Genomic DNA, 23,839 nt, shown 5'->3' with positions numbered 1-23,839 from the left:
ATTCCTCTGTGATAAAAAAAAATAAAGAAAGAAAGCACTTTTCCAACTTGTTGTAAGTGACTGTAATATAGCCGATCAAAAAATGTGTACAATTCCATTTACTTTGTTACTACTGTGGTCTCTTTAAGAACTGAAATCGAATCATCAACATGTTATAGGCATGTTGTTTTCCTGCTTGTTAACAGTAACCGGCGTTCAGTCAAGTTTCTACATTGTCTACCAGTGCTTCCGTGACGGTTGCTGATGAACATATTCGTATTACGGTTGATGCTGTGAAAAGTCCCATTTGTAGAAAATGACTGGGGTTTCCGAGCGCCGTCTTGGTTTGATCAACACCGTAGACACAAGCAAAACACCAGAGCAAGCACGATTATGATTCCATAATTGGGCACAAACTGTGTACAGAGACATGAAAAAAATGTCATGAGAAAGTCATCTCATGTATCACTGCAGTGGTCAGCGCAGTCCTTTATCCCTGATCTCAAACGCCCCCCCCAGACTGGGCTGTGGAGAGACACAGATGTCACCTGTTCATTGTTAATGTTTAATTAGACTTCTAATGATTACAGCATGTCAAAAAGGGTTTAGTATTCATGTGACGTGATACAAGCAGTGTCCCCATTTTGGGAACATATCACTTGATACTAATAATGTTTTCATGAGAAAATGAAATCATTTTTCCAGAGTATTATCCCTTGTAATACAGCATGAATAGATAAACATCCGCTGATTCCTTATTTTAGTTCATTCGGTACACCCGGCTACAACTAATGTGAATCCTACATTTATGAAGATTATTATGGTCAGATTTGGTTGAAAATGTCTTGGCAAGGTGTTGATTCAGATACAACTATTTAGTCTGCCCTTGTTCATACAAATGTTTTGGACCGAATATGAGAAACACCATTTGGTGTAATGCAATAGAATTCAACAGCCCCTGAAATGACCACAAAGTTCTTGTCTGGAGGTATACATGTTGAAACTTTAAAGGTCCCATTTTTTGGATATCCATAAGAAGATATTTTTGTGGTGTTGAGTACAGAAAACCATCTCAATATAGTTTTACTCCTCTCTTGAGCTTCTCTCTGGAGCTCCACCAAAAAAACAGGCTGTTTTGCATGTGTCTTTAAGCCGCATTGATATCAGTGACCCTCTCTTCTGATTGGTTGACTGTTTTCTGAGCGACACACTCAACAAAAGGCCAACCGCAGGTTTTCTCCAACCTTGTAGCTCGCTAGTTCCGTTTTGGAACGATCATTCTGTTTTTTCACAGAACTGGAACTTCACTCGAACGTTTATCCTATTTTTTTTTTTTTTTTTTTTTAGCTTGCTTAATGTTTTAATGATGTTTTTAATGTTTTAATCACTGTTCTTAACTGTTTTTAAATGTCCTTTTCTTTTTCCTTATGTTTTGATGCTTTTAATGGTTTTATGTGAAACAGTTTGAATTGCCTTGTTGTTGAAATGTGCTATAAAAATAAACTTGTCTTGCCTTTTCATCTGCATAAAAGGTTGGACAGTGGACCATGCTTAGGGTAGACGTAGAGCTGAGGGTCAGTTTGTGACATCACAAACTGAAGGAAATCTAAACAGCTTGTCCAAATGGCATAGATGCTGAAAACGGGCTGTGTGCATTTCTTCAAGACTGAGCAATATGAAACTTATATATATATATTTCTATTGCGCTTAGACCTACTTTATAATCAAAAAATAAATGAAAATCAGAATGTATACAACACAAGACCTTTAAATGACTTCAAATACATCCAGGACTACACAAACAAGTTAGCCGATGACCATTTAATGAGGTGGAGTGGCTGCAGAACTAAGGGGACCTTGTGGTAAAATTGACCATGTTTGCAAATGTGGTGCAGATTTGAACTGATCTAGCAGAAAATGCACAAGAGAATATGCAAATCCGTGCGCATCCACCTACTTGTTTCCAAATATTCAGAGTTGGGCACATCAAGATAAACAACTGGTAACCACTGCAGAAGAGAGTGCAGCAATATAGATGAATTAAAAAAGCAAAAGTGAAACCTCAAACAGAGGCAGGTGGTTACTGTCACCTCTTTGTTTCTCGCAGGTCTGATCTGTTTGTCTGCTCCTTTTTTTTTTTAGCATTAAAGCTTCAGTGGACATTGAAGTCACATGCCTCATGTGTGTCATAATTTATTCAATGTGTCTGTTTCCACCTCACTTTGTACCATTTTGCTTGCACCAACTTTTTCACCTCTGCCAAGCATAAAAATCCTCCATAAAAGGTATCAGTCATTGCAGGACCGTTTCATTATGGTTTGAAAGGCAAGGGCTGCATTCAAAGGTGTGCATACACACAAAGATGTATACATATATATATATATATATATATATATATATATATATATATATATATAGATATATATATATATATATATATAAAGCTAAATTGAGGTTGCAAAGTTTGGGTCAATAAGCCGTGGATATGTTCAGAAAGTAGGCGTTGTATTAAACGATTTTCTCCTCCGCCCAACCAATAACTCTGTTTCCACTGCCATCGCAAAATCATTTTAAAGGTAAATACAAGTATTTACCGAAGGCCAGAGTGCCATTCCCCTTTTCAAAACCTCCAAATTGCCCTCAATTTCCAGTCCACTGTGAAGTCATAAGAACACTTTTCCACAAATAAGGTGTCAGGCTGAATCAAAGTACAGTTATGACAGTAAGTTACTCTACTGTCTCTTTCATCTACTGTCAGCAAATATTGTCAGTGATTCTCTATAAAGCTTTGACTGATTTACAGAAATAAATCAGGTTTCTTTTTCGGCACACAAGTGTTTTATTGGTTATTTCCAGCAAATAAAAGCTGCATATTCACATTCAGACACTGCTGAAGGATTATTAGTATATACCTACAATGATCCCACTAAGATTTGTACCAAATATGAAAAAAGACTTAAAATATGATACCACCTGACAGCTTCCCTCTGCAGGTACAATTTAACAAGAATCTAAACTGCAGGCAGCACCGAAAGAACAGTGAAGGAGCATCTCTGACTTGATTTGTTATTATATGCAGCCACATTGTCTCTGTTAGAGCTCCTGCCAACTTTTATATAAATCCCTCACTTTCAAAATAAAACTTGACAGACTATACTGAACACTAATCAAGGCAAAACTCTAGTGTTTTGAAGGCAGCTAACCCAATAGCTCAACATGGTGTTATTCAGGCTATGTTACAATGGGGATACTTGGAAAGACTTCAGAAACATGACACAATAATATGGGGACCCGCGTTCTTCTAACATTTGGACTAGAGCCTAGCCTTTGAAAAATATTGGATGGGTGAGCTCCCTGCTTCACATACTGAAGTAGGCTCATAAAAAAAACATCCAGAACACACTGTACAGAAACTTTGGACACATTTAAGAGACACTTAGCTGATCATCAGCAGACACAAACAAAAAGTGTCATCAGCCAGGTGTTGCTTATTTATCATCTACATTTAGAGATAATAGAAAAAAAAAAAATGCAAAGTGACCAACTGATAGCTGGCTTTTTCTCTGTCCGCATTTTCACCGACCAGAAAATACTTATCATAAATAAACGGAATGTTTTCCAGGCAGAATTCAATTACCTCTGTCAGCTAGTAGTAATGAGTAACAGCCAGTGCATGCTCTCATTCAATTTCAGTGTCCATGGGGAATGATGTTCGTCTGGTGTCTTGATTTTGTTTTTTCACAATGATGTTCTTTCTGTGGCTTGCTTAGTGTAGAAAAACATTCAAACACTAATTTGACTCCGTGCATCAGCAGATGAAGGCAGCCTCGGTTTGCTTTTATGGTTTCGTCAGAGAATATGTGTTGTCGGCGACATTAGAGCCCTCTTTAGTCAAATCAATTACCGGACTTGGAAGTGAGGTGAAATAAGTCATTCGGGTTAAAATGTTTCACAGATTTCACCACGTCTCTTAAATCATAAATCCAGATCGTCCAGCTCATCTCAGTTTCATGTAACGTATAGAATGGTTGAACCAGTTAGATCTAACCTCCGACTCAGTACACTTGTTTAGTTAACAGGGAAATCTCAAAGAATGAATAATTCAAATTCAATTACTGCATATTAAATGGGAGCTGGGCCTCATCAACAACGATCATAATAAAATTTTAAAAAGAGCTTTGAGAGGCATAGTCTTCTGGTACTGGTTTTATTCCATGTTTCACTTTCCGCTACACATTTAGGACTATTTCTCCCATGAGATGTTGGCACTGTTTGTCTGCTTCTATCGATTGATTTGCCATAGTCCTGTTTTCACTCTGTAGGACTGCACCATCCAGTATCAATATGCCCTTTCCAATCAAACAACAGGGTTCAGGTAGCTGCTCCATGAGGCCTTCAGAGAGGGAGAGCACGTGATATTTAAAAAGGTTCTGCTCAGCAGAAAGCCTGGGAGCTTAAAGGGACTGTAGTGGTATTTGGTGTTGTCCATTTTGAGATCAATGAGTGGCGAGTTTGTACCTCAGGCACCAGTGCAAAATGTCATTAACTCCACTGCCCTGTATGAAGCAAGGCAGCCAGTAGAGAAATGTGTCCTGAAGATGGGGGGCATCTCTGTCTTTTGGGTTCTTGCTAGTTATCTTTGACCTCCATCTTCCCTAATCCTTCCCTCTCTAATTACTTTCCTCTCCTCCTCCCTCCTTACATTGTACACCTGCAACCTGACTGATGGTTAACAGATGATCATCTGGACAGGAAAGGTTGAGGTGACTTCCCGGCTTCAGTCACACCTCATTAGGCGAGTTTCACAGTGTCCCAGTTCATGGACTGGTGTACTCCTTCCTGGATGCATTTAATGAGTTGTGGAGGAGTAACAAGGCCCCATAAAAAGCAAGTGGAGCCAACATGCTTTAAGATGCAGAACAATGTTTGCTATCGTTTCCATGATGATGTGAGAGGAGGGAGTTACAGGAGGTGCCTTGGTGACGGCAGCATCTGTTCCGGAAACCGGATTAGACTAAATCCAAAAAGAGGCCAGGCCTTCCTCCAGAGAAATCTCCCTCAGAATGAATATTGATGGTAATGGGTCTCAAACAGAGTGCAAAACAACTGTTAACCCCTCTGCAGTGCTGAAATGTTCTGAGCAGAGCTCGCTGCCCCAGCATCATTCACAGCCAGAGTGTCACTTGACTCGAACACCACTCATCTATTGCCACCAACGTCGCCACAAGAAATGGCGATCGCAATTCATGTTTGTTTGTTCTACAACAGGAACACACTGCAATCAAATTGTGCGAGTCCTCTGATAGAAGCAAAATGAGTTCATGAGAGCTAGTGGGCACTGTGGTGCATTTTGACAGCTGTGTTGCACAGCAAGCTTGTTGTGATTCCTGGCACCAAATGTACTATCAGCCATACGCAGGCATGAAACTTCACTGGCCCCCAAGCCAACATTAACACAGGGGCAGGTAATGTCCTGTAGCTAGGCCTCAAGCTCCCACCAAGAAGTCAACAACAACAATAACGACAGCAAAACAGCTAAAGAGAGTTTGACAAACCGTTTTTGCAAATGTTCCATAAAAAAAAAAAAAAAAAAAGACAACAACACTGTTTACATATCCGCATATCAGTCCGTTTGTCTGGTAAATTACATGCTAACCTACAAATACCTGCAGATATAACAGCGGCTCTAAATCATAAGAATGTGAGAGCCCGTGCTTGAAAACAGGTTAATGTCAGATAACGCTGTTTTTCATTGCATTGCCCATATCCCGTCTGATGACTGTAATAGTGAAATATGTCCTCATTTTGAATACCAAATGAACAGTCACTGTAAATGTGGGTCAAAGGAAGTGCCAAAAGAATGTCTGTGGAATAGTGTACTGTCTGTGAAACGATAGAGACAGTTTTGCTTTTTCAGGGAATGCCAAAGCCTCCTTCAAAATAATGCCTCATCTGTAACAGAGCAGTCATGTGCAAAGCCTGTAAATCAAAGTCGTATTTTACTAATGTTTTTTTTTTTTTTCCCCAACTCTTTAAATACCCTTTGAATAAACTGCTCTACACATTTCTTAGCGTGACAGAAGTTATTATGTAGCTTTGATGCCCTGGTGTCCATTTGATCCAATTTACCGTGATGCGTTCTATTCTTAGCATTGGTAGCATCCATTCCTTTAGACGTTGTTCTAAATTCTTCGTGTATTATGCAACATACCTTACAGGGTACTTTATTTGTTTGCAAGATAATAATAATTTAATCCTCACGAGGCAAACGTGTAAATAAATTAATCAGCTCTGAATATTCACCGAGTCTGATCATGTACCAGCTAATTAGGACTATTAGCCACACAACTGGTGCACTTCCTAAGAAAAATACAGGACAACTATAAAGAAAACAGTCTTAAGTTTAACAGCTTGATGGAGATAAAAAAAAAAATGTAAAAAAAAAATCATCATCTCTGTTTGAAAATGGAATTAGAATGCAATGGTGATAGCTTGCATTTATTTTAGAGTGTCCGTTTATTTCCCCAATCATAATTGATTGAATTCATTGTTTATTATTAAAAAGATGTGTCACTAAAATGAAACCTTGAGCCCAGCATCTCATATTATTAGCAAGCCGTTGGTTGAATGCATTATTACATCCCATCCGTTTGCAGATGGTCTTGCAGTGGAAGTTAGTGTGCACAGAATTTGATTAGTTGATCCAGTTATGCGTGCACTGTGGAGACTAAAACAAATGATCTATCAACAAAGAATGTCTTCCCTTTTTGTTCACATAAACCTGGCGAAAATTAGGTTTCAGTGAGACGGCTGTGGGTTTAAGTCTCGGTTTAATTATTGACACAAAAAAACCCCACTGAAAACTTGACATCTCCATTGTGTTACAAACTGACCCGAGACGCATTTAAATTGCGAAATGCTGCCGAATAGAAGAAGAGATTGCTAGATAATTAAAACCTGTGGAAGGCAAATACACTGAATACTGGAGAAAAATCTGCAGTGCAAAAGGGTAAAGAAAGGGAGAGGATGCAGCAGAGAGAGCGGACCAGACAAGCAGGAGGGAAGGAGAAAGGCCAAGTATCAGACAGAGCATTCATTATCACCTGACTGACCTGCATATTGCGCTGTGTGAGAGTAATGGGAAAGGACACACTCATCGGCCAAAGCCCAGCAAGAAAGGCTCTTTTCATTCCGCCTCTCTTTCCTTTCTCTTAAGCAATCTGTCAGTTTCTTACCCGGGTCAATTTCTATTTTCACACAGTGTACTGTAGGATCCTATTGTTTCCCAAAATACAACAATAGCTAACTGAAACATACTGATACCGTGCCTAATGTAACGTAGAATAAATCGCCTGATTATGTAAAAGATAACTGTCTGTTTAAGTACTATTCTTTTGTTCTGTGTTGAGCACTTGTGTTAATTACAGGCCTTGGCAGAAAAAAAAGGCAATACTCTGAGGCAGAATAAAACCCTATAGATACGATAGCAAGACTTAAGAGTGGGTGTGGGCCTGCTCGTGGCTCAGTGGGGCTGCACACAGTAGTGTTTCAAAGTGAATGCTAACGTGTGACCTTGCTCTTACAGGTGCAATCTTTACCATGTTTAGCGTTGTAGTGTGTTCGCAGGTTAGCATTAACTAATAGCACAGAGCACAAAGCACAGTTTGGTTTGACATGTGTTTGGTCGAAATCCAAAAGTACTGAACAAATAGGATTCACTCCCTCCTCAGGTTTTTTGCGATTTTTGGGATGCAATTTATTTTTTTCCATTAAAATTGTACTTTTTCTTCAGTGGGACGTTGATGTCTGTATCAAATTTCATAGCAATCCATACAATTGCTGTCAAGACAAAAAGGGAGAAAAAGGAAATGTCAGGGACTTATTAGCAAGGTCAGAAGTATTCATTATCTGGGAAGCTTGAATGTATAATATTTCATGGTTGTTTTACTTACAAAAGGGAAAAAGTGTCAGATGCAAAGCACCTAGCAGAGTTCTGCAGTAATGCAGGAGGGAAGTAAATACACTCAGTGTACACAGCCAAATGAGGGATTTCGTTTTTTTCATGTAATAATTATATTACTTGTCATTGTTGAGCTTGAAACAAACATCTGTAACGGTCCATACTAGTTTCAGTAAATAAGACTTTCCACTCTGGTTTCCAAACTCAGAATAATGGTTTCTGTAAATGAATTGGCTTCAAATGTTGTTGAAATGGAATTTTCAGTTTTTCCATTCTTTTTGAGTAAATACATATTTTCTGGGGAGAAACAATCTCGAGCTGTATACTGGAGATATTGTTTCTTTGGAACTCGTACAGAATTGTGAAATCGGAAGCCAACAACAAGGTTACGTGTTTTAAAACAATCCACACTGGCGCTAACAAGATCCACTGTGCCAGAATCTCAGTTAACGTCCTCATTTCTCAGGTGCGGCTCCCTGTTGTCAGTGTGTTGTGCTTGTTCTTCTGACTGCATATTGACAAAATCTCAAGCTAGACATCCACATACTGAAGTCAGTAACTTTTGATAAAAAAAAATTCCTTTCAATGACAGGTTGTTTTATTGACATATCTTTAGGTTCACAAATAAAATGAGCCTTCCCAACAGTTTTTGTGACCTTGTGTGTGTGTGTGTGTGTGTCTCACTCCTCTGTGTGCCTGTATGAATCATACGTGGTTGAATGAGATTCACATTTTGAATCAGAAGCCGTGACACTAATAACCGAGATGACGCAATAGATTTTGATTTTTACACAAAAAGAAACCAAAGTGAACATGGGGGATAAAAAAAGAAAAAGAATAAACGAAAACCTTTGAAATCCAGAAAGCGCGAGGCAAGTTCTGAGGTTAAGGCAAGTAAAAAGAGTCAGATCCTCAGTGATAGATATAAAATAAGACCTTTAGAAGGTAACCGTTTTTTGCAAGTGAAGCAAAGAATTGATCAACAAATGATCTGTCTGATGTGAAAATTCTGCATTTATTAAAACAACCGCCTCTGGATCTCTGGAACACAACTCGGTTAAAACATTTCTGTGTAGAGTAGACCACACACTAGCAGTTAACATGCACTCAGGCCTCTTACCTGTGACTCCACATGATCTGTAGTCTTTGTACATCCTACAGATGCAGCATCGTCAGGTGTGATCTCAGCTTCTCTGGGCTTGTAGCAAATCTGTTTTGGGAAACAAAACCAAGGAAAACAAAAGTCAGATCAGCCGCTGTGTCTTCTGTTCACGAAAATACCACAAAAGAGTCTCTTACACCAAAACTCTGCAATCAGACTTAGTGATTCTGTAGTCGTTCAAGGACGAGGACAGAAAGGCGCTTTTAAGAAGGGGCTAAAATAAAGGGGCTTTGTCCTGAATAGAGACAAAAGACGAGCAGCGAAGACTGTAATTCATCTGCTTCTCCAAAAGTCACGACCTCCCTGCTTTGTGGAGCAGAAGCTCATCCGAGTCGGAGAGAGCTCTGAGGCACGGGAGGGTCCCATTGACTGCACTATTAACACGCAAACTGGGGGGGGTTCCAGCATAGAGGAGATACAAAACGCTGCCAGAAGGATGCACAGAGAATTCTGTAATGCATTTCATTGCACCAAGAGAGACCCCGAGGGTGCCGTGATGACCACAGTAATTGGCTTTTTCCAGCTATGATAATCTGCATCAGTCATGCCACGCCAACAGACTCTCAGGCCACTGAGAAGGTCACAGCGATCCCCAAACCTCGCTCCACACTGCTGACAGCAGCGTCTGAATTCTTATAAGGTGAACGCACGAGAAAAGACATCTATCCTGCACTCCTGGGATTTTACCTTTAGTTCAAGGACAGGACTAGTTGGACAGTTTAGTCTTCTTTTCAATGTACACTTGAGAGTCATTTTATTTTAGACTGTAATTTAATTGTAACAACAAAATTGGGAAAGAGAGTGACAATTTTCAAACATTTCACAAAAATAAAAACATTCATACATTAATTATAAGATTACGAGATAATGAAAATAACTATTATTTGCCAGCAAATAGAATGAAAATGACATATTCTTTTAAACACATTATCCATAAAGTAAAAGTCATGGACCATGATATTTTATGTCACAGCCTTGGCAGGATTAGAGAGCATCACTCCTGTTATTTTCTACCTTACATGTCGGGCAGTGACAAGACTCCTATCGCTGACGTGTAGCTCCATTTATGCTGACAACTACTGTAAATGACGAGCACAATAAGATCTTTGCACAGACCAAAGCATCCTCGTAGCATCTTAGCGAGCAACTATGCATGTACCTCTCTGCAGATTGCTCTTTTAAAACCTACACAATACACTGTGTATTATTATTATTCCAGAAGTGCAGTTTCAAAGAATGCCCATTTATTTGCCAGCATAGCCATCCTTCACTTCAATTACTTGAATGAGCCTTACGTCTATGGAATCTGTTTATTTGTTCATGACGTGCTTTATCTGAAACTCAACAGTGCAGTGTGTGTAGGCACGCGATGGAGCAGTGCCCTGCCTAAATATCATGTTTTCATGAATGCTGTAGACTTCTTCTCGTCCCACTACTTGCGGGAAGTATCTTCCAGAAACTTGGAGTAGTTTTTGAAGTCTATTTTGAGTCCGTCTGCCACTCAAAAAGGTCCAACCACTTCACTGTGGATAATAGTAGCCCATATCATTAATACCCCCTGACTCTGCTGGCCCCCCGAGTCCAAGAAGGATCCAGCTGCAGGCCCGCACATCTGGTCCATCAAGAGTAATTCTCATCTCATCTGTCCATGACACATTCAAAAACAATCTATCTTTAGGAATTTCTTGGCCCCTTCTTGCCGTGTTAAACTTGTGTTGCAGTTCTGGAAAATGATGGCACGCTGGGATAAAGGTGCTGAATTTGTATTCTGTGATGAAACCAAGTTCATTAATTAAGTGTCCTGATGAACTCCGCTAACCTCCTATGACCTCCTCGTTAGATTCACTGGAGACAATCTGATAACATTAGACCAACCCCAGGAGCATGGGATACAATAAAATGATGTGTATGAATGAATGTACAATTGTTTCCTTTTTCCACATGGTTCCGATCAAGAGAACAATGTAGAATGCACTAAAAAAAATACTTGGGGATTGACGAAAAGAGAAATATAATTAAAACAATGCCTTGAGTACTAAAGCCTGAAGATGTTTTTTTTTTTTAAAGAAAATTATTACAATAAAAAGACCCCCTTTATAACCCAATCATCCTAGTTTGCCAAATAACAGCTCGTTAGGAAATGAAAAGTATACTCTGCTCTGACACTGACAGACATTCAGCTCTCCTGGGGGTGTAATGAGGATGAGAGCCAGTAAAACTGCTCAAATTCACCACAGTAATGGCAACTACAAAGCAAAAATCAAGGCCAACAAGAGAATGCACACACTTCCACTGTGAGGGTAGAGGAAGGGACTGCTTAGTCGCCATCAGGATGGCATTAGCCTAAACTTCAGAAGAATAATGACAGCTATTCTAATTTGGGGAAATAGGACTTTTCCTAATGGGAGAAGTATAAAAATGAGTTTGTGGGAACAACAACAAATGGCGTTCATCTCTCTTAAGGCGCACCCAAACCCCCGGGAAAACAGTCTTCCATACAGGGCTTTATGCAGCCCATGAGCATTATCAAAATGAAAACATAGATTTCCTTTGTAGCAGAAATGCAACTTGAATTGTTTGTACAAATAAGGAAGAAGGTAAGGGGCAGCTAGTACACCAAAAGTGGCTGATTGTTTGGTCTAATTTCTTAGCAGTCAAGAAAACATATCAGGGGGACTGGAAGCACAATTATTATTGACTGGCTGTTCATGTTTAACTTGTAGATTCACACATCAGCAACAATTTCAGTTCAAAGTTTCAAAGTGCCACAAGATGTGATCATTTTTGTGCATCTCTTCCTACAGATATTGTGCGTTCAGTCTGCGTGACTTTCTATGTATTATCAATGTATTTTTTACACGCAGCTGATTGCATTCATCTTCTTGACGCACAAGGCCAGACACCGGTGTCTTGGAGAGATTAGAGGTTCCCCCTCAGTGAGAAGAGGATTATCAGAGTCAACTGGCCCCTATAGTGATGTAGAAGGTAGATACCCCATAATAACCCTGATAGGTCCATTCATCTTTCGTCTCCCCAGCAGGGAAACTGCAGCCTGGGAAGGCTCAAACCAAATCGCCCTCTGAAACAATTTGCAGCCTTTGATTAATCATACCAACTTCACATGAACCGATCGGTACTTCACAAGTAGATCTCGTGTACCTTTTCTTTCCTGGAGGTGCCCCTCATGCTGCATGCTTATCTGTGTGATGAAGTACCTCATTTCTTAAACAGGGGGCAACAAAAAGAAGGCTTGTATGGTTTCGCACAACCGAACTACGAGATCTACTATGTTTACACTAACACAGATGGAAAAAATATCCATCTATTTGCTTGTGTTGCAGAAAATCAATTCTTCTTACCTTTCCCTGTGTATGCCTCATTTGGAAAAGCATCAATCATTCAAACATTAGACAGCTGTTCTTGTATTTGTAGTCAGACTACCTACTGCTCCTTGTGCTTGGAATTCTTTTTTTTTTTTTTTTTAACCTACAATGAATTCGGCACACATTCAAGAGGTAAAGTAATGAGACAACCATTTAGCACCATGTGTGCAGGGCGACCCGATGGTGCCAAACAGCTTGCCTAAAATGCTCTAAAGGAGCCGAGTCCCCATGCTGACTCTTGGCCCTGCGGACTTTTGCTGCATGCCATTCCTCTGCTACCAAATTGTACAGCACATACAAAACACTCTCTAATGGCCTTTTCATTTATTCCTGGTGTCTATCATTATCTAGGTTTTAAAGGACTGCCAAACACAGCAATGTAAGCTGGTCTGTGCACTTGTATGTACAAGGAGCGATCAAAGAGTTCAGTGACTGCTACTGTTGCACACCAAGAAACTACAGCAGAGATCCAAAGGGAGCCAAATGGGTTGACAATTGTGTCGTTTTAGGCGAGAAAGTTATTAATCATGGGCCATCATGCTACAGTTTAGATTGTTTGGACAAATGTTGTTGTTTTTTTCGACGTGCGCTGTCCATGGTGAAATTGCAAATTCGCACATGCCACTTGTCCCAAAAACATGTGTAAAACAGGTGCTGATGTTGTTCAAGCGACAGGAAAGGGATTAAGGCGACGACCAACCAACACGGACGGTGGACTGGGTGAGAGACCTGCCGCAATCCGGAGACAAAGAAGCACACGCTGCAGATTTCCTGATTGGCAGATAGCCCATACGAAGGTTGGGCTGGATGTGGAGGGTTCAATCTGCATATTCAAACACGATCTGACTGACACAATTCTGAGTCTTAAATTCATGTTCATCTTTTTAATAACTGCTGCAGTGAAACGCAAGATTCAGAAAGGATGAGAGGAATATACAACATATGTAAAGACAGTCAACAATAGATTCTCGGTGAGTATTGTGGTTTATACAGTTGGTTTGATGTATACTGTACAATAGGGGAACCGTTGCAGTTGTCAGATGCGACGCGTCGCCTCTGTGACTAAAAACGCTTCACTGTATAGAAGTATTGTCATGTTTGTAGTGACGCAAACATTCCTGTCATCCTTCCTACAATCACAATTTAAAACGCACTCTAAAAATCAATCTAATTCATGTTATTAATGACAAAACTAACCAGTGTACAGTCTATACACTGGAAATACAGCCACAATTGTTCCCACGCCATTACAAACATGCAATCATGTGGTGAAAAATGGGTGCGTTAATAAGCCCCTGCTGACATGCTGAAGAGATGACAAGTCTGTCAAACCTTTCTACACACGGGAAAACAACATGTTGGAGAGATGGCACCATTGTGCTACAATATGTGAGGCCACGATGAAAAAAAACAGTTAAACATGGAATTTGAAAACAGACAAACAAGAAACAGTAAAGCTGCCATCTGTCCCTCCTGGCTGCATTTATTGAAGATATGGCCACAGATTTCTTTTTGTCATAAACATTTTTATGGGGGAGGGCAGAAAGAGGACAGACGGAGCAAAGCAGACGTATCCACTGTTCTCCCCCCCCATATGATGATCAAAGAGAGAGGACTGGTTAGAAGTGTGGGGTGGAGGGGCACCTTCCATCGTTTAGAAATGGCACACACTGAAAACTCTTGATGTTGAATTGGGAAACAATTTTCCACAATGTTAACAGACATAGCCAGAGGATCAACACAGTAGTATTTTTCCATCACCCTGAGACAAGATACAAGCCCATAATTGTGAGGAAACCACCTCAAATAACGAATTATACTGCATTTTGCTTGGTTTATGGAAAAGTTTATGTAAGGCTTTGGGGTACTAGAAGTTTCAAAAGTTGCAGATTGGAGAGTGAACGTAGTTCTATGTGAATATAAGAGGATTAAGTCAGTCTGAGGAACTCGTGGGCTTCAAAACAGCGAAAGAATACAAGTTTACCAGAGTCCAAGATGATTTCATCAAACATTATTGGATTTCCTGCAATGGAAGACAAGATAAATCAGCTAATTCTTTACATCTGATAACATGAAACCACCAAATGCTTTGTCAATTTTTTTCAATTAAAAATGAAATAACAAATATTATTTGGCTATTAATATAGTCAGACATTAACTAACTGACTAATTGATGCAGCTTTAAATTCCTATTTTTAGTACACCAGCACTGCACTATTGTGAACAAAACCACTCAACATGTAATAAAAATCCAAGCAATAAAGAAACTAATGAACCTGGCCAAGAAGCCTCTCATAATGTGTAAACAAAGTCCTGGTCTCTGAGCCACAAAACTCTGCTAACTGACAGCTGTGGTGGTGGTTGTGGGAAACAACCTCACTGACTGAACTCTTTCACTAAAGGCAGTCTTGGGAGAAGCTTGCGCTGCGTAATTTACGAGTGCACGGGCCTGGAGCCAGTGAGGGTTGTTCTACAGCCGTAGACGCGTGCTGTTTTCACATTCATGGCCAATGAGAAGGTTGGGGAAATCATTTTCTCCCACAGGCTCACAAACACGGTGAGCTCCAGCCCAGGATGTGTTAGTGCCAAAAAAGAAAAAGGACCGGATTTTATCAAAAAGTGGAACAATAAACCGGATTTGATGTCAGCTGGAGAGTCAGAGACAACTGTTTGAGGTGGCTCAATCATTATTGTGCGGATTTGTTTTCCTTTGAGACCAAAATCGAAAAGAAATTCTCAAGTGTGTGCCATTAGTTTATTATGGTAATTAAACAAAGTATGACAAAGAGGGATTTTAATGAGAATATCAAGAGTAAATGACTGAACACTCGAGATGGCAATAAAAAAAATAAAAATAAAAAATAAAAAAAAGAACAATGCAGTGTTGATTTAAAAGGGTCTTAGTAATTATCTTCAGTCTCCATTCTATTAAAGCAACAATTTTCATACCTTTAAAAAGCCATAGAATTGTGGGCTTCAAATGGATATTAAATCACTAAAAGTTTGATGATGGCATATGCAACTTGTGTAGAGGCTATTACTGGAAAAGAGCAGAGGTGTCGAGTCAACCAACCGCTGTTAAATACAGCTCTTGCATGTGAAAGGCTAGATGGGGCTCAGCTCTCCTTGTCACAAGCACTTATGTCAGGGAAGAAAGGTAGGAGGCAGGCTGAGGCATGTGTATTGAGGGGAACCGATGAGACAAGGCTACAATAGAGACATATCCCGGTCTGTGCCTCGGATGTCTCCGTAACCTCTACGTTAGAAGGACTCAAATATTAAACTCATATCAAGTAAGAAAATACTCAGGAAGAAACGATGGCATCTGAAAGGGCTCAAATTCTGAACAGCAGACCATCTCTTCCCCCCCCCCCCCCCCCCCCCCCCCTCCCGACAACAGGAAATTGGGTTGTTCAAGGATCTTTCAAACTGGCAAAACTTTTGACGAATTCATCTGATAAACTCAAAATTCCTTGTAGCGAGGATGCCAATGACTGAAATGGTTTTAGGCGACCAGAAGAGACTCATCGACCTGAGGAGGGTGTTGTCTTGTATTACAACACTGCGTAAGTGGGATGCCGTGATTCAACAACCAGAGGCAGTCAAATTCATTCTGTACTTAAAATCTGAATTTTTTATTTTTTTATTTACCATTCTGTTAGCTCTGTCACACTTTGCCTAATTAACATTAAAGTAATATTACAAAATAAATATAAGAATAATTGTTTCTGCCTGCGCCAGCAAATGGACTGGATGCACACTGTTCCAAATCTTTTCACTGCTCTGCATAAAAGATAAAAGAGAGAAATAAAGAGATGAAAGAACATTTAACAGCCTGTGTTGATTGGTTCTTTAAGTGCATGCATTTTATGCTGCAAGCATCCACAGCTACAAAGAATCCAAATTTGGCTGCCACTTGTCATAACAATGAAATAATAGTACTCCTTCTCCTAGTATTTGTTATAAAAAAAAAAGGGCATCTTCACTCAGTGTTTCCTCCAGGCCCTGACCAAACCACAGCCTTCAACTAAAAAAAGGACATAAGGTTCTTCTGCTCATCAATGCAGGTGCCTCTCCGAACAGCTAATTACTTTGTCTCAACACCGAAGCTGTCCGTGATAAGAGGTATAAGCTCCTCAGGAGTAAAGAGAAACGGTGCGGCATACTAGCAAATTAGGCCTCAAGATTGTTAGGATCAAAGAAATCAATTATTTTTTGGTCATTTATTAGCTTATTTATTCAAACAATTAATTGTTTGCATGTATTGAAGTATTTTTGCGAGACTTATAGGTACTGAATTTCACAATTTTGCAGTGTGTTGCAATATTTGAATGAATGAATATATGAATTTTGCAATATTTGCAGCCATGAGAAGATATTTTTTTTAGGTCTGCAGTAACAAAACTATCTCAATCTTTTTTTACACCTCCTTTCTTAAGTTTCTCCATTGAGTTCGACCCAGAACAGGCTGTTTTGTGTTTGCGTCTTTATCAATGCAAAACCGCAGCAGAAAGATTGCTCCACGTTTTCTTCTACATAAAAGGTCGGACATATGCCGTGCTGACGGCGGACCTACGACATGAACCAGAGTTCGTGACGTCACAAACTTGCTGAGGCCAAAATCTATCGTCCAAACAGCACAGTTGCTGAATTTGGGGTGTACACATTTCTCTGTGGACTCAACATTGGCATTTTCCCAGTATTCATGTAGTCTGAAACTGCAGTGCTGGAAAATCAAGCTGTACTTTGAAATAAAGTATAAATTCATAGTTTGACACAGTGAACATAAATTCCCTCATATTACCCAGCTCCATTATCGTGGCCTATTAGGATACCTAAGGTCATTGAGCAGTGTCTCTGTAACCCTAACCAGTGAGATCAGCCTGCTGAAACAGAGGTTAGCTGGGAGGCTGATACACTGAGACGTAATCCTTCCAGACTGACGCAGTGTGTCAAGTTGTCTGCCCTCCTGTCCACATAATGACGAGGTGGAAGGAATTACACGCATATGAGGTGGAAATGTTTGATTGGTATTCAGCTAAACTTGTTTAAAAATTCTTTCATTGAGTAATTAACAATACTTATAATCAGAGCACAGGTACCACATGGCCTTACATAGAGATGCGTTTTGGAAGTACGCAGTCTAAAATCAAGTGTTTTTAATCTGTTATTTTGTTATGGTGGAACATTGTAAGACCAATTGAACGAGCTCTTCCTGCGGTACTATCTATCAATTGAACTCCAATCAGACTCCAAGAATTTTGCAGCTCATCATTAAAAGTGAAATATAGCTGCCATATATTCACCCCTACATATTCTACAGCAAGATGTCCCATCTTATTTATTCCAGTCTTGACTATTAATGCTCAAAAGGCAGTTATTTCTTGTGAGCCGTTTGGTTGTCCAAAAATAAGTACCCGGTTTACTCATTCACTACGTACTACTACTACATAGACTAAATTACTCAGCAGTAAATTGAGACTTCGGACACTTTTGCATTGTGTAATTGAGAGTATGTGCCAAGGACACTAAATTGTGTATTCCTTTGTGAAGGTTTTCAGGGCACTTTATAGTAGATACATTTGCACTCTCAGAATTCAAACTCTCAGATTACATTGTATTCCACCCATTCTTCTTCCCAGTCAAAATCTGGGAGCAATGCAACCTGACCTCGGACAGCTTAGTCAGAGATTTGGTTGTATTGTATTAGTAGCAGCTAATGTGGCCTCAAGCGGAGAAGTGAAGCGGGCAACAGAAGTCTGGTAAGCTCATGTCTTTCTGACTGCACACCCAGAGACTTCTCTATCTCCAAACTCAAAGCCTTCAGACCCGACCTGCACTGCCTAAATTGACATGGCTTGGCAATTAATCAGAGTTCACGCAGCTCCCTCTGAAGCCAAAGAAGGTTCTGTAAAAGGTTTTCAGAAATACAGTAGTGTTGCTGCAAACAGGGTTGATGACACGACAACTGAAGCCGAAGCCTCAGACACTGTTTCTCAGTGGACATTCAGAATAATGTGTTCAATTCTAATATGCGATCAGATTTGCAAACAAACTGACAAAAAAAAAAAAACACGCCACATGAGTCTACACTGTTGTGATTGGTTCGTGAACATCATGCAATGCACCATGGGAACAATCAAATCTGCAAGTACAGCTGTAACACCAAATTAAAATAGGTACGCTCTAGGCGTGTGCCGACTGGCAATCAGCTCGAAGATGAATGACTGCTGATATTAAGGAACAATCCATTCTTCAATAGCACAAGTTCCTTTGCTCCTTAATTTAAAGCAGTGTGTGGTCCCTTTTCCACCTGCCAATCTGCCAAAACCCAATCTCGTCATTTTCCCTATCCCGATCCCTGCTGCTGCTGTTGCTGCTCAATTATAGCCTGTGAGTACATGTTTTTCCACCGGGTCCATGAGGTCGGCTCTTTTCTCCCGCTCTGTTATTTACGTGCCAGGTCTATATCTGCCAAACTAGATCCCCTCTCAAACTAAAGCCTGAAATTCAGTTCTGAATGTATACATAGTAAATTTGATCCAGTCACCTCTGGCTACACTGGCTGTGTTGTACCATTACAGACTAAACAGAAATTACACAGAACTATCTACTGTCACACCTGACGCTCTCTCGTTTGTGATTTCCAGCATGATGACAGATCAAGCCATTCTCGGCGGTTATCGTGCAGCTTAGAAAATAAAAATCGTTAGATTTCGCCACACGCTTCCAGCTCACAAAGAGAGTAGCTATATTTTCCAACTACCTTTTTCCTCACATTCTGACACATGCTAACGCTCAGAAGACTGCTCATCTCTGTATGGCCCAATTGACTGATGGATTTCCAAACTCTGCATCAGCCAATGCTATTAAGTGGTCTGCTGGAGCGAAATGACTTTACTGTTCCCAGAGTACAACCTTAGGCTCAGCAGTTCCTGCCTATTTTCTAGGGCCACTAGGACAAAGTTAATTTCTTGCCAGACAAGCACAAACATTTCTGCCTGCACACAATAAATAACAACAACCAAAAAGATGAAATAAGCCAAATGGCTCTCTTTTCGCTTTAAGTAAAGATTTTGGATATACGAGGTGACCCAATAGCTCGTTCTTTTGAATGCTTAAGCACTGACAGAGTAATAGACTAAATTGATCCAAGGCAATGTCTCATTCAATAACTACTTAGAACGGATTACTCATTCACTATTTTAGAGCGAGAACTTAACGTAAGGCTTGTACTATTGACTAAGGTTTAAACCAGTTCCCATTCTTCCACACAAACAGTCTTCAAATCTTGAAGGTTCTGTGGGCCTCTTCTATAAACTCTGATCTTCAGTACTTTCCATAGATTTTCAATTAGATTCAAGTCAGGTGATTGACTGGGCCATTCCAGCAGCTTTATTTTCTTTCTCTGAAACCAATTGAGAGTTTCCTTGGCTGTGTTTGGGATCATTGTCTTGTTGAAATGTCCACCCTCGTTTCATCTTCATCATCCTGGTAGATGGCAGCAGATTTTTTTAATCAAGAATGTCTCGGTACATTTTTCCATTCATCCTTCCTTCAATTATGTGAAGCTTGCCAGTACCGTATGTTGAAAAGCAGCCCCACACCATGATGTTCCCACCTCCAAACTTCACTGTTGGTCTGGTGATTTTAGGGTGATGTGCAGTGCCATTTGTCCTCCAAACATGGTGTGTATTATGGCATCCAAAGAGTTCAATTTTGCTCTCATCTGACCAGACTATATTCTCCCAGTATTTCACAGGCTTGTCCAAATGTTGTGCAGCAAACTTTAAACGAGCCTCAACATGCTTTTTCTTCAGCAATGGAGTCTTGCGTGGTGAGCGTGCATACAGGCCATGGCGGTCGAGTGCATTACTTATTGTTTTCTTTGAAACAATTGAACCTGCCAATTCCAGGTCTTTCTGAAGCTCTCCACGAGTGGTCCTTGGCTCTTGGACAACTCTTCTGATAATTCGTTTCACTCCTCTGTCAGAAATCTTGCGAGGAGCACCTGGTCGTGGCCAGTTTATGGTGAAATAATGTTCTTTCCACTTCCGGATTATGGCCCCAACAGTGCTCACTGGAACATTCAGAAGTTTAGAAATGCGTCTGTAACCAATGCCATCAGTATGTTTTGCAACAATAAGGTTACAAAAAGGTCTTGAGAGAGCACTTTGCTTTTAGCCATCATGAGATGTTTATTGTGTGACACCTTGGTAATGAGACACTTTTTTTATAGGCCATCACTTGGGACTGAACCAGCTGATATTAATTTGCATTGACAAGGGGCCGGATTGCTTTCTAATTACTGACAGATTTCAGCTGTTGCCTTGGCTTTCCATGCCTTTTTGCACCTCCCTTTCTTCATGTGTTCAATACTTTTTCCCTGTGTCATTTCACATTATTACACAACTTAATTTCTGAACTTATTTGTTTTGGTTTCTTTGTATGTGTGGATTATTTGGGTTGTTACCAACATCTGGTGAATATTTCATGTCAATAGCATCTTTGGACATATATTTACTGAGAGAAATGGTGACGTGTTCAATAATTATTTTACCCGCTGTATATAACCTACAGGCAGCCACTAAACTTAAAAAAAAAAAGTTCTTCTGTGAAAATCTGCAGGTTTTAGTGTATTAAAATGTGGAAAAGCACAAACCTAGAGAAGAAATAACCTGCCCAGCATTGGTCTTGGTCACATCTGAGTTTTAGATAAGAAATCCCCTCTATATTCATGGTGACAGACTAGATGGCCCGGGCAACGTGTGGCACAGTGGGATTCAAGTTGCCTGCCCTGGTTAGCCAAACAAAGAGCTGATTTCCCAGTCCAGAGCTCCGGCTGTGGTCATAACCCCACAAGGACTTGTGAAAGTGCACCGCACATGCAGTGAAAATAATGTAGCCGAGGGATACTGCAAAGAAGGTGCGGGCTTATACAATCCCCTTGAATGTGGCAAAAAAGAACCACTTTCAACATAATCTCGGACGTCCAATCATTCTGCGCTACTGACAGTAAAAAAAAAAAAAGATTAAATTCTTTCAGTTCAGAATCGGCTGCGAACTTTGCAAGAGTTGAAATCCACTGAACACTTCATCTCTGCCATATGTATACAGTGCTGTCAGATATGACTCACTGATATCACCAGTACTACCTACAGGTAATGTGTTTCTACACTTCTGCATCATTACTGAATCAGACTATACTGTTCAATGGCTGTATTTATGTTCTTTCATTCACTGTGGCAGGAAGCAAAGATCACAGTGGACAAGGCATTGTTAGATGTGTGTTCCTGAAGAGAAGCAGATGACCGAGTCTTTCTTCAACTTGCTTTATGTCTTTCAACAAGATCTACTGTCTTCAGGAACTTGCAGGAGAAAAACAAATACACAAGCACAGTCCTTATAACTTCCACTGTAAAAACTAAAACACAGCGACTATAACCATTAAAGCAGAACTACAAATGCAGCTCACTAGTCCACTGTTGGAAAACGCTGCATGTTACAACTGCAAGAAAACCCCGCATGAAATACACTGATCTTTGGTCATGTGACATATACACAATAATTTGAGTAAAGTACTCGCGCAATTTAGCCATTTACTTAATTGCCATAATTGGCAAGATGGCAAATGATAAGAACAAGCGCTGCTCAGGCAGTGCATATGTGGTGATTATGTGTAACACCTTTTTGACACTGGTGCCTGACAGAGCCTACACATGATTGACTACCACGGTACTGTAGGTTGTGTCTATGTATGTTCAGTTTACTAATCCTAGAAAAATACAGTCTACCTCAAAACTGACATTTCCCTGTAAGTTTGACCAACTTTAGTTTTGTGTGCTGAAAACCTTGAGCTTAAACACTTGTAACTTATACTCCAGATAACGGCACAGACCACTAACTCGGAGGCTAAAAGTAAAGCATTTAACTGGAGCAAACTGTCAAGAGTTATTATTCATATATCTTATTTTCTTTCCTCCATTGTAGTGAGTGGGGTCTAGCTGCAGTGCTTCTTTGTCTTATCTGGCTGTGAAGCGCCAAGCTCTGTGCTGCTGTCTCTATTGGCATGGCAGTGGAGGCGAGGCCTGCCATCCCAGATAAACCTCCCTCTGTTCTCCCAGCAGCCTAGCAGGCTTCATGTTTGCTGCAGGTGTCAGAAAAAATGTTCCCATAGCCATTAGACTTTAGCGCTGCTGGTGACATGTTGGCACCTCTGATGGGAAACGACTGAAGATGGGCGGGGGGGGAGTGATGACGACAGCGATGAAGTTAGACCACACAGGGACAAGACAGGATGAAGGGCGGGGAAAAAGTTGGAATGGGATGGCTATCAAATAACATTAGTTACAATGAGAGATAAAAGTGTTATTTTATAGAGCATTTCTCACCAAAGTGCCTTAAAACTCGTATAATAAGACACAGTCCACAGCTCTGAGGGCTCAATCAATGCGATTTTAATGCCAAGCACCATAACGTTGAAAACACAGTGCTGACCTAGAGTCCCATTTTGATGAAACCTACAAAGAGATAGTCGAGCTTGAAAAAAATGCCTGTAATTATTACTGTCCACCATGAAAATGGAAAACTGAGGCAGACAGATTCTATTAACCGCAACAAAATGACGGTCGTTGGAGCTGCTGCTCCAAAGCTGTCTACAAGGAGAAAGCCTTGTCATGGTCAGGTGGCAAGACAGTGGATACAAAGAAATATAATTGAATGCTCTCAATGTCTTCCCTTTAACAATTCTACAACAGCACCAAAAACATCAAATGTCGAAACCAGTCTGTTGTGGCCAGTGAACTGTAATTCTCCGTAGTCTGCTGGAAGAGCAGCATTGGGGTCGGCGACACCAACAGACTGGTTGAGAAGGCCGGCTCCATAATTGGCTGCAAACTGGACAGCCTGGAAAAGGTGGTGGAGAGCAGGACGCTGAACAAACTGTTTTCCATATTGGATCATCCTGACCACCCTCTCCACCAACCTACTGCAGGGACAGACTCATCCAGCTCCGCTGTCACAAGGACCGATACAGGAGATCATTCCTGCCCACTGCAATCAGACGGTTCAATAGCTCACCTCTGGCCAAATCCATCCCACATCAATAACAAAGTTGCACTGTTGTTTGTTTAATTCATTGCACTGTTATTTAGTTTAATTTGATATTATTCTATTTTTATTTGTATATAATGTGCATTTTTACATTTAATATTTTTTACTACCTCTATTTTGTATTCTGTCATTTTTATTGCTTTGCCGTTTAGCTATATACGCTGCTGTAGCCAATAAATGTCCCCTTGCGGGATTAATAAACTGTCTGTCTGTCTGTCTGTATTCAGGTAGAAAGTAGTCTGA

The 23,839-nt window shown here is 40.3% G+C and overlaps 1 protein-coding gene across 1 annotated transcript in view; it reads right to left on the bottom strand.

The window, feature by feature from the left end:
• enox2 (ecto-NOX disulfide-thiol exchanger 2) overlaps window positions 1–23,839 on the bottom strand; it is a 169,401-nt gene that overhangs the window by 123,419 nt on the left and 22,143 nt on the right. The window contains exon 3 of the mRNA XM_069170718.1: window positions 9,060–9,149. Coding sequence (XP_069026819.1) covers window positions 9,060–9,093 — 34 coding nt within the window. The 5' untranslated portion in view covers window positions 9,094–9,149. The remainder of the gene's footprint in view (window positions 1–9,059; window positions 9,150–23,839) is intronic.

Source organism: Embiotoca jacksoni, unplaced genomic scaffold, assembly GCF_022577435.1.
Source record: "Embiotoca jacksoni isolate LCO1_2020_lvr unplaced genomic scaffold, fEmbJac1.0.p SCAF_5, whole genome shotgun sequence".
In the NCBI taxonomy this organism is placed as follows: domain Eukaryota; kingdom Metazoa; phylum Chordata; class Actinopteri; family Embiotocidae; genus Embiotoca; species Embiotoca jacksoni.
This window is presented reverse-complemented; position numbering and strand designations above follow the sequence as displayed.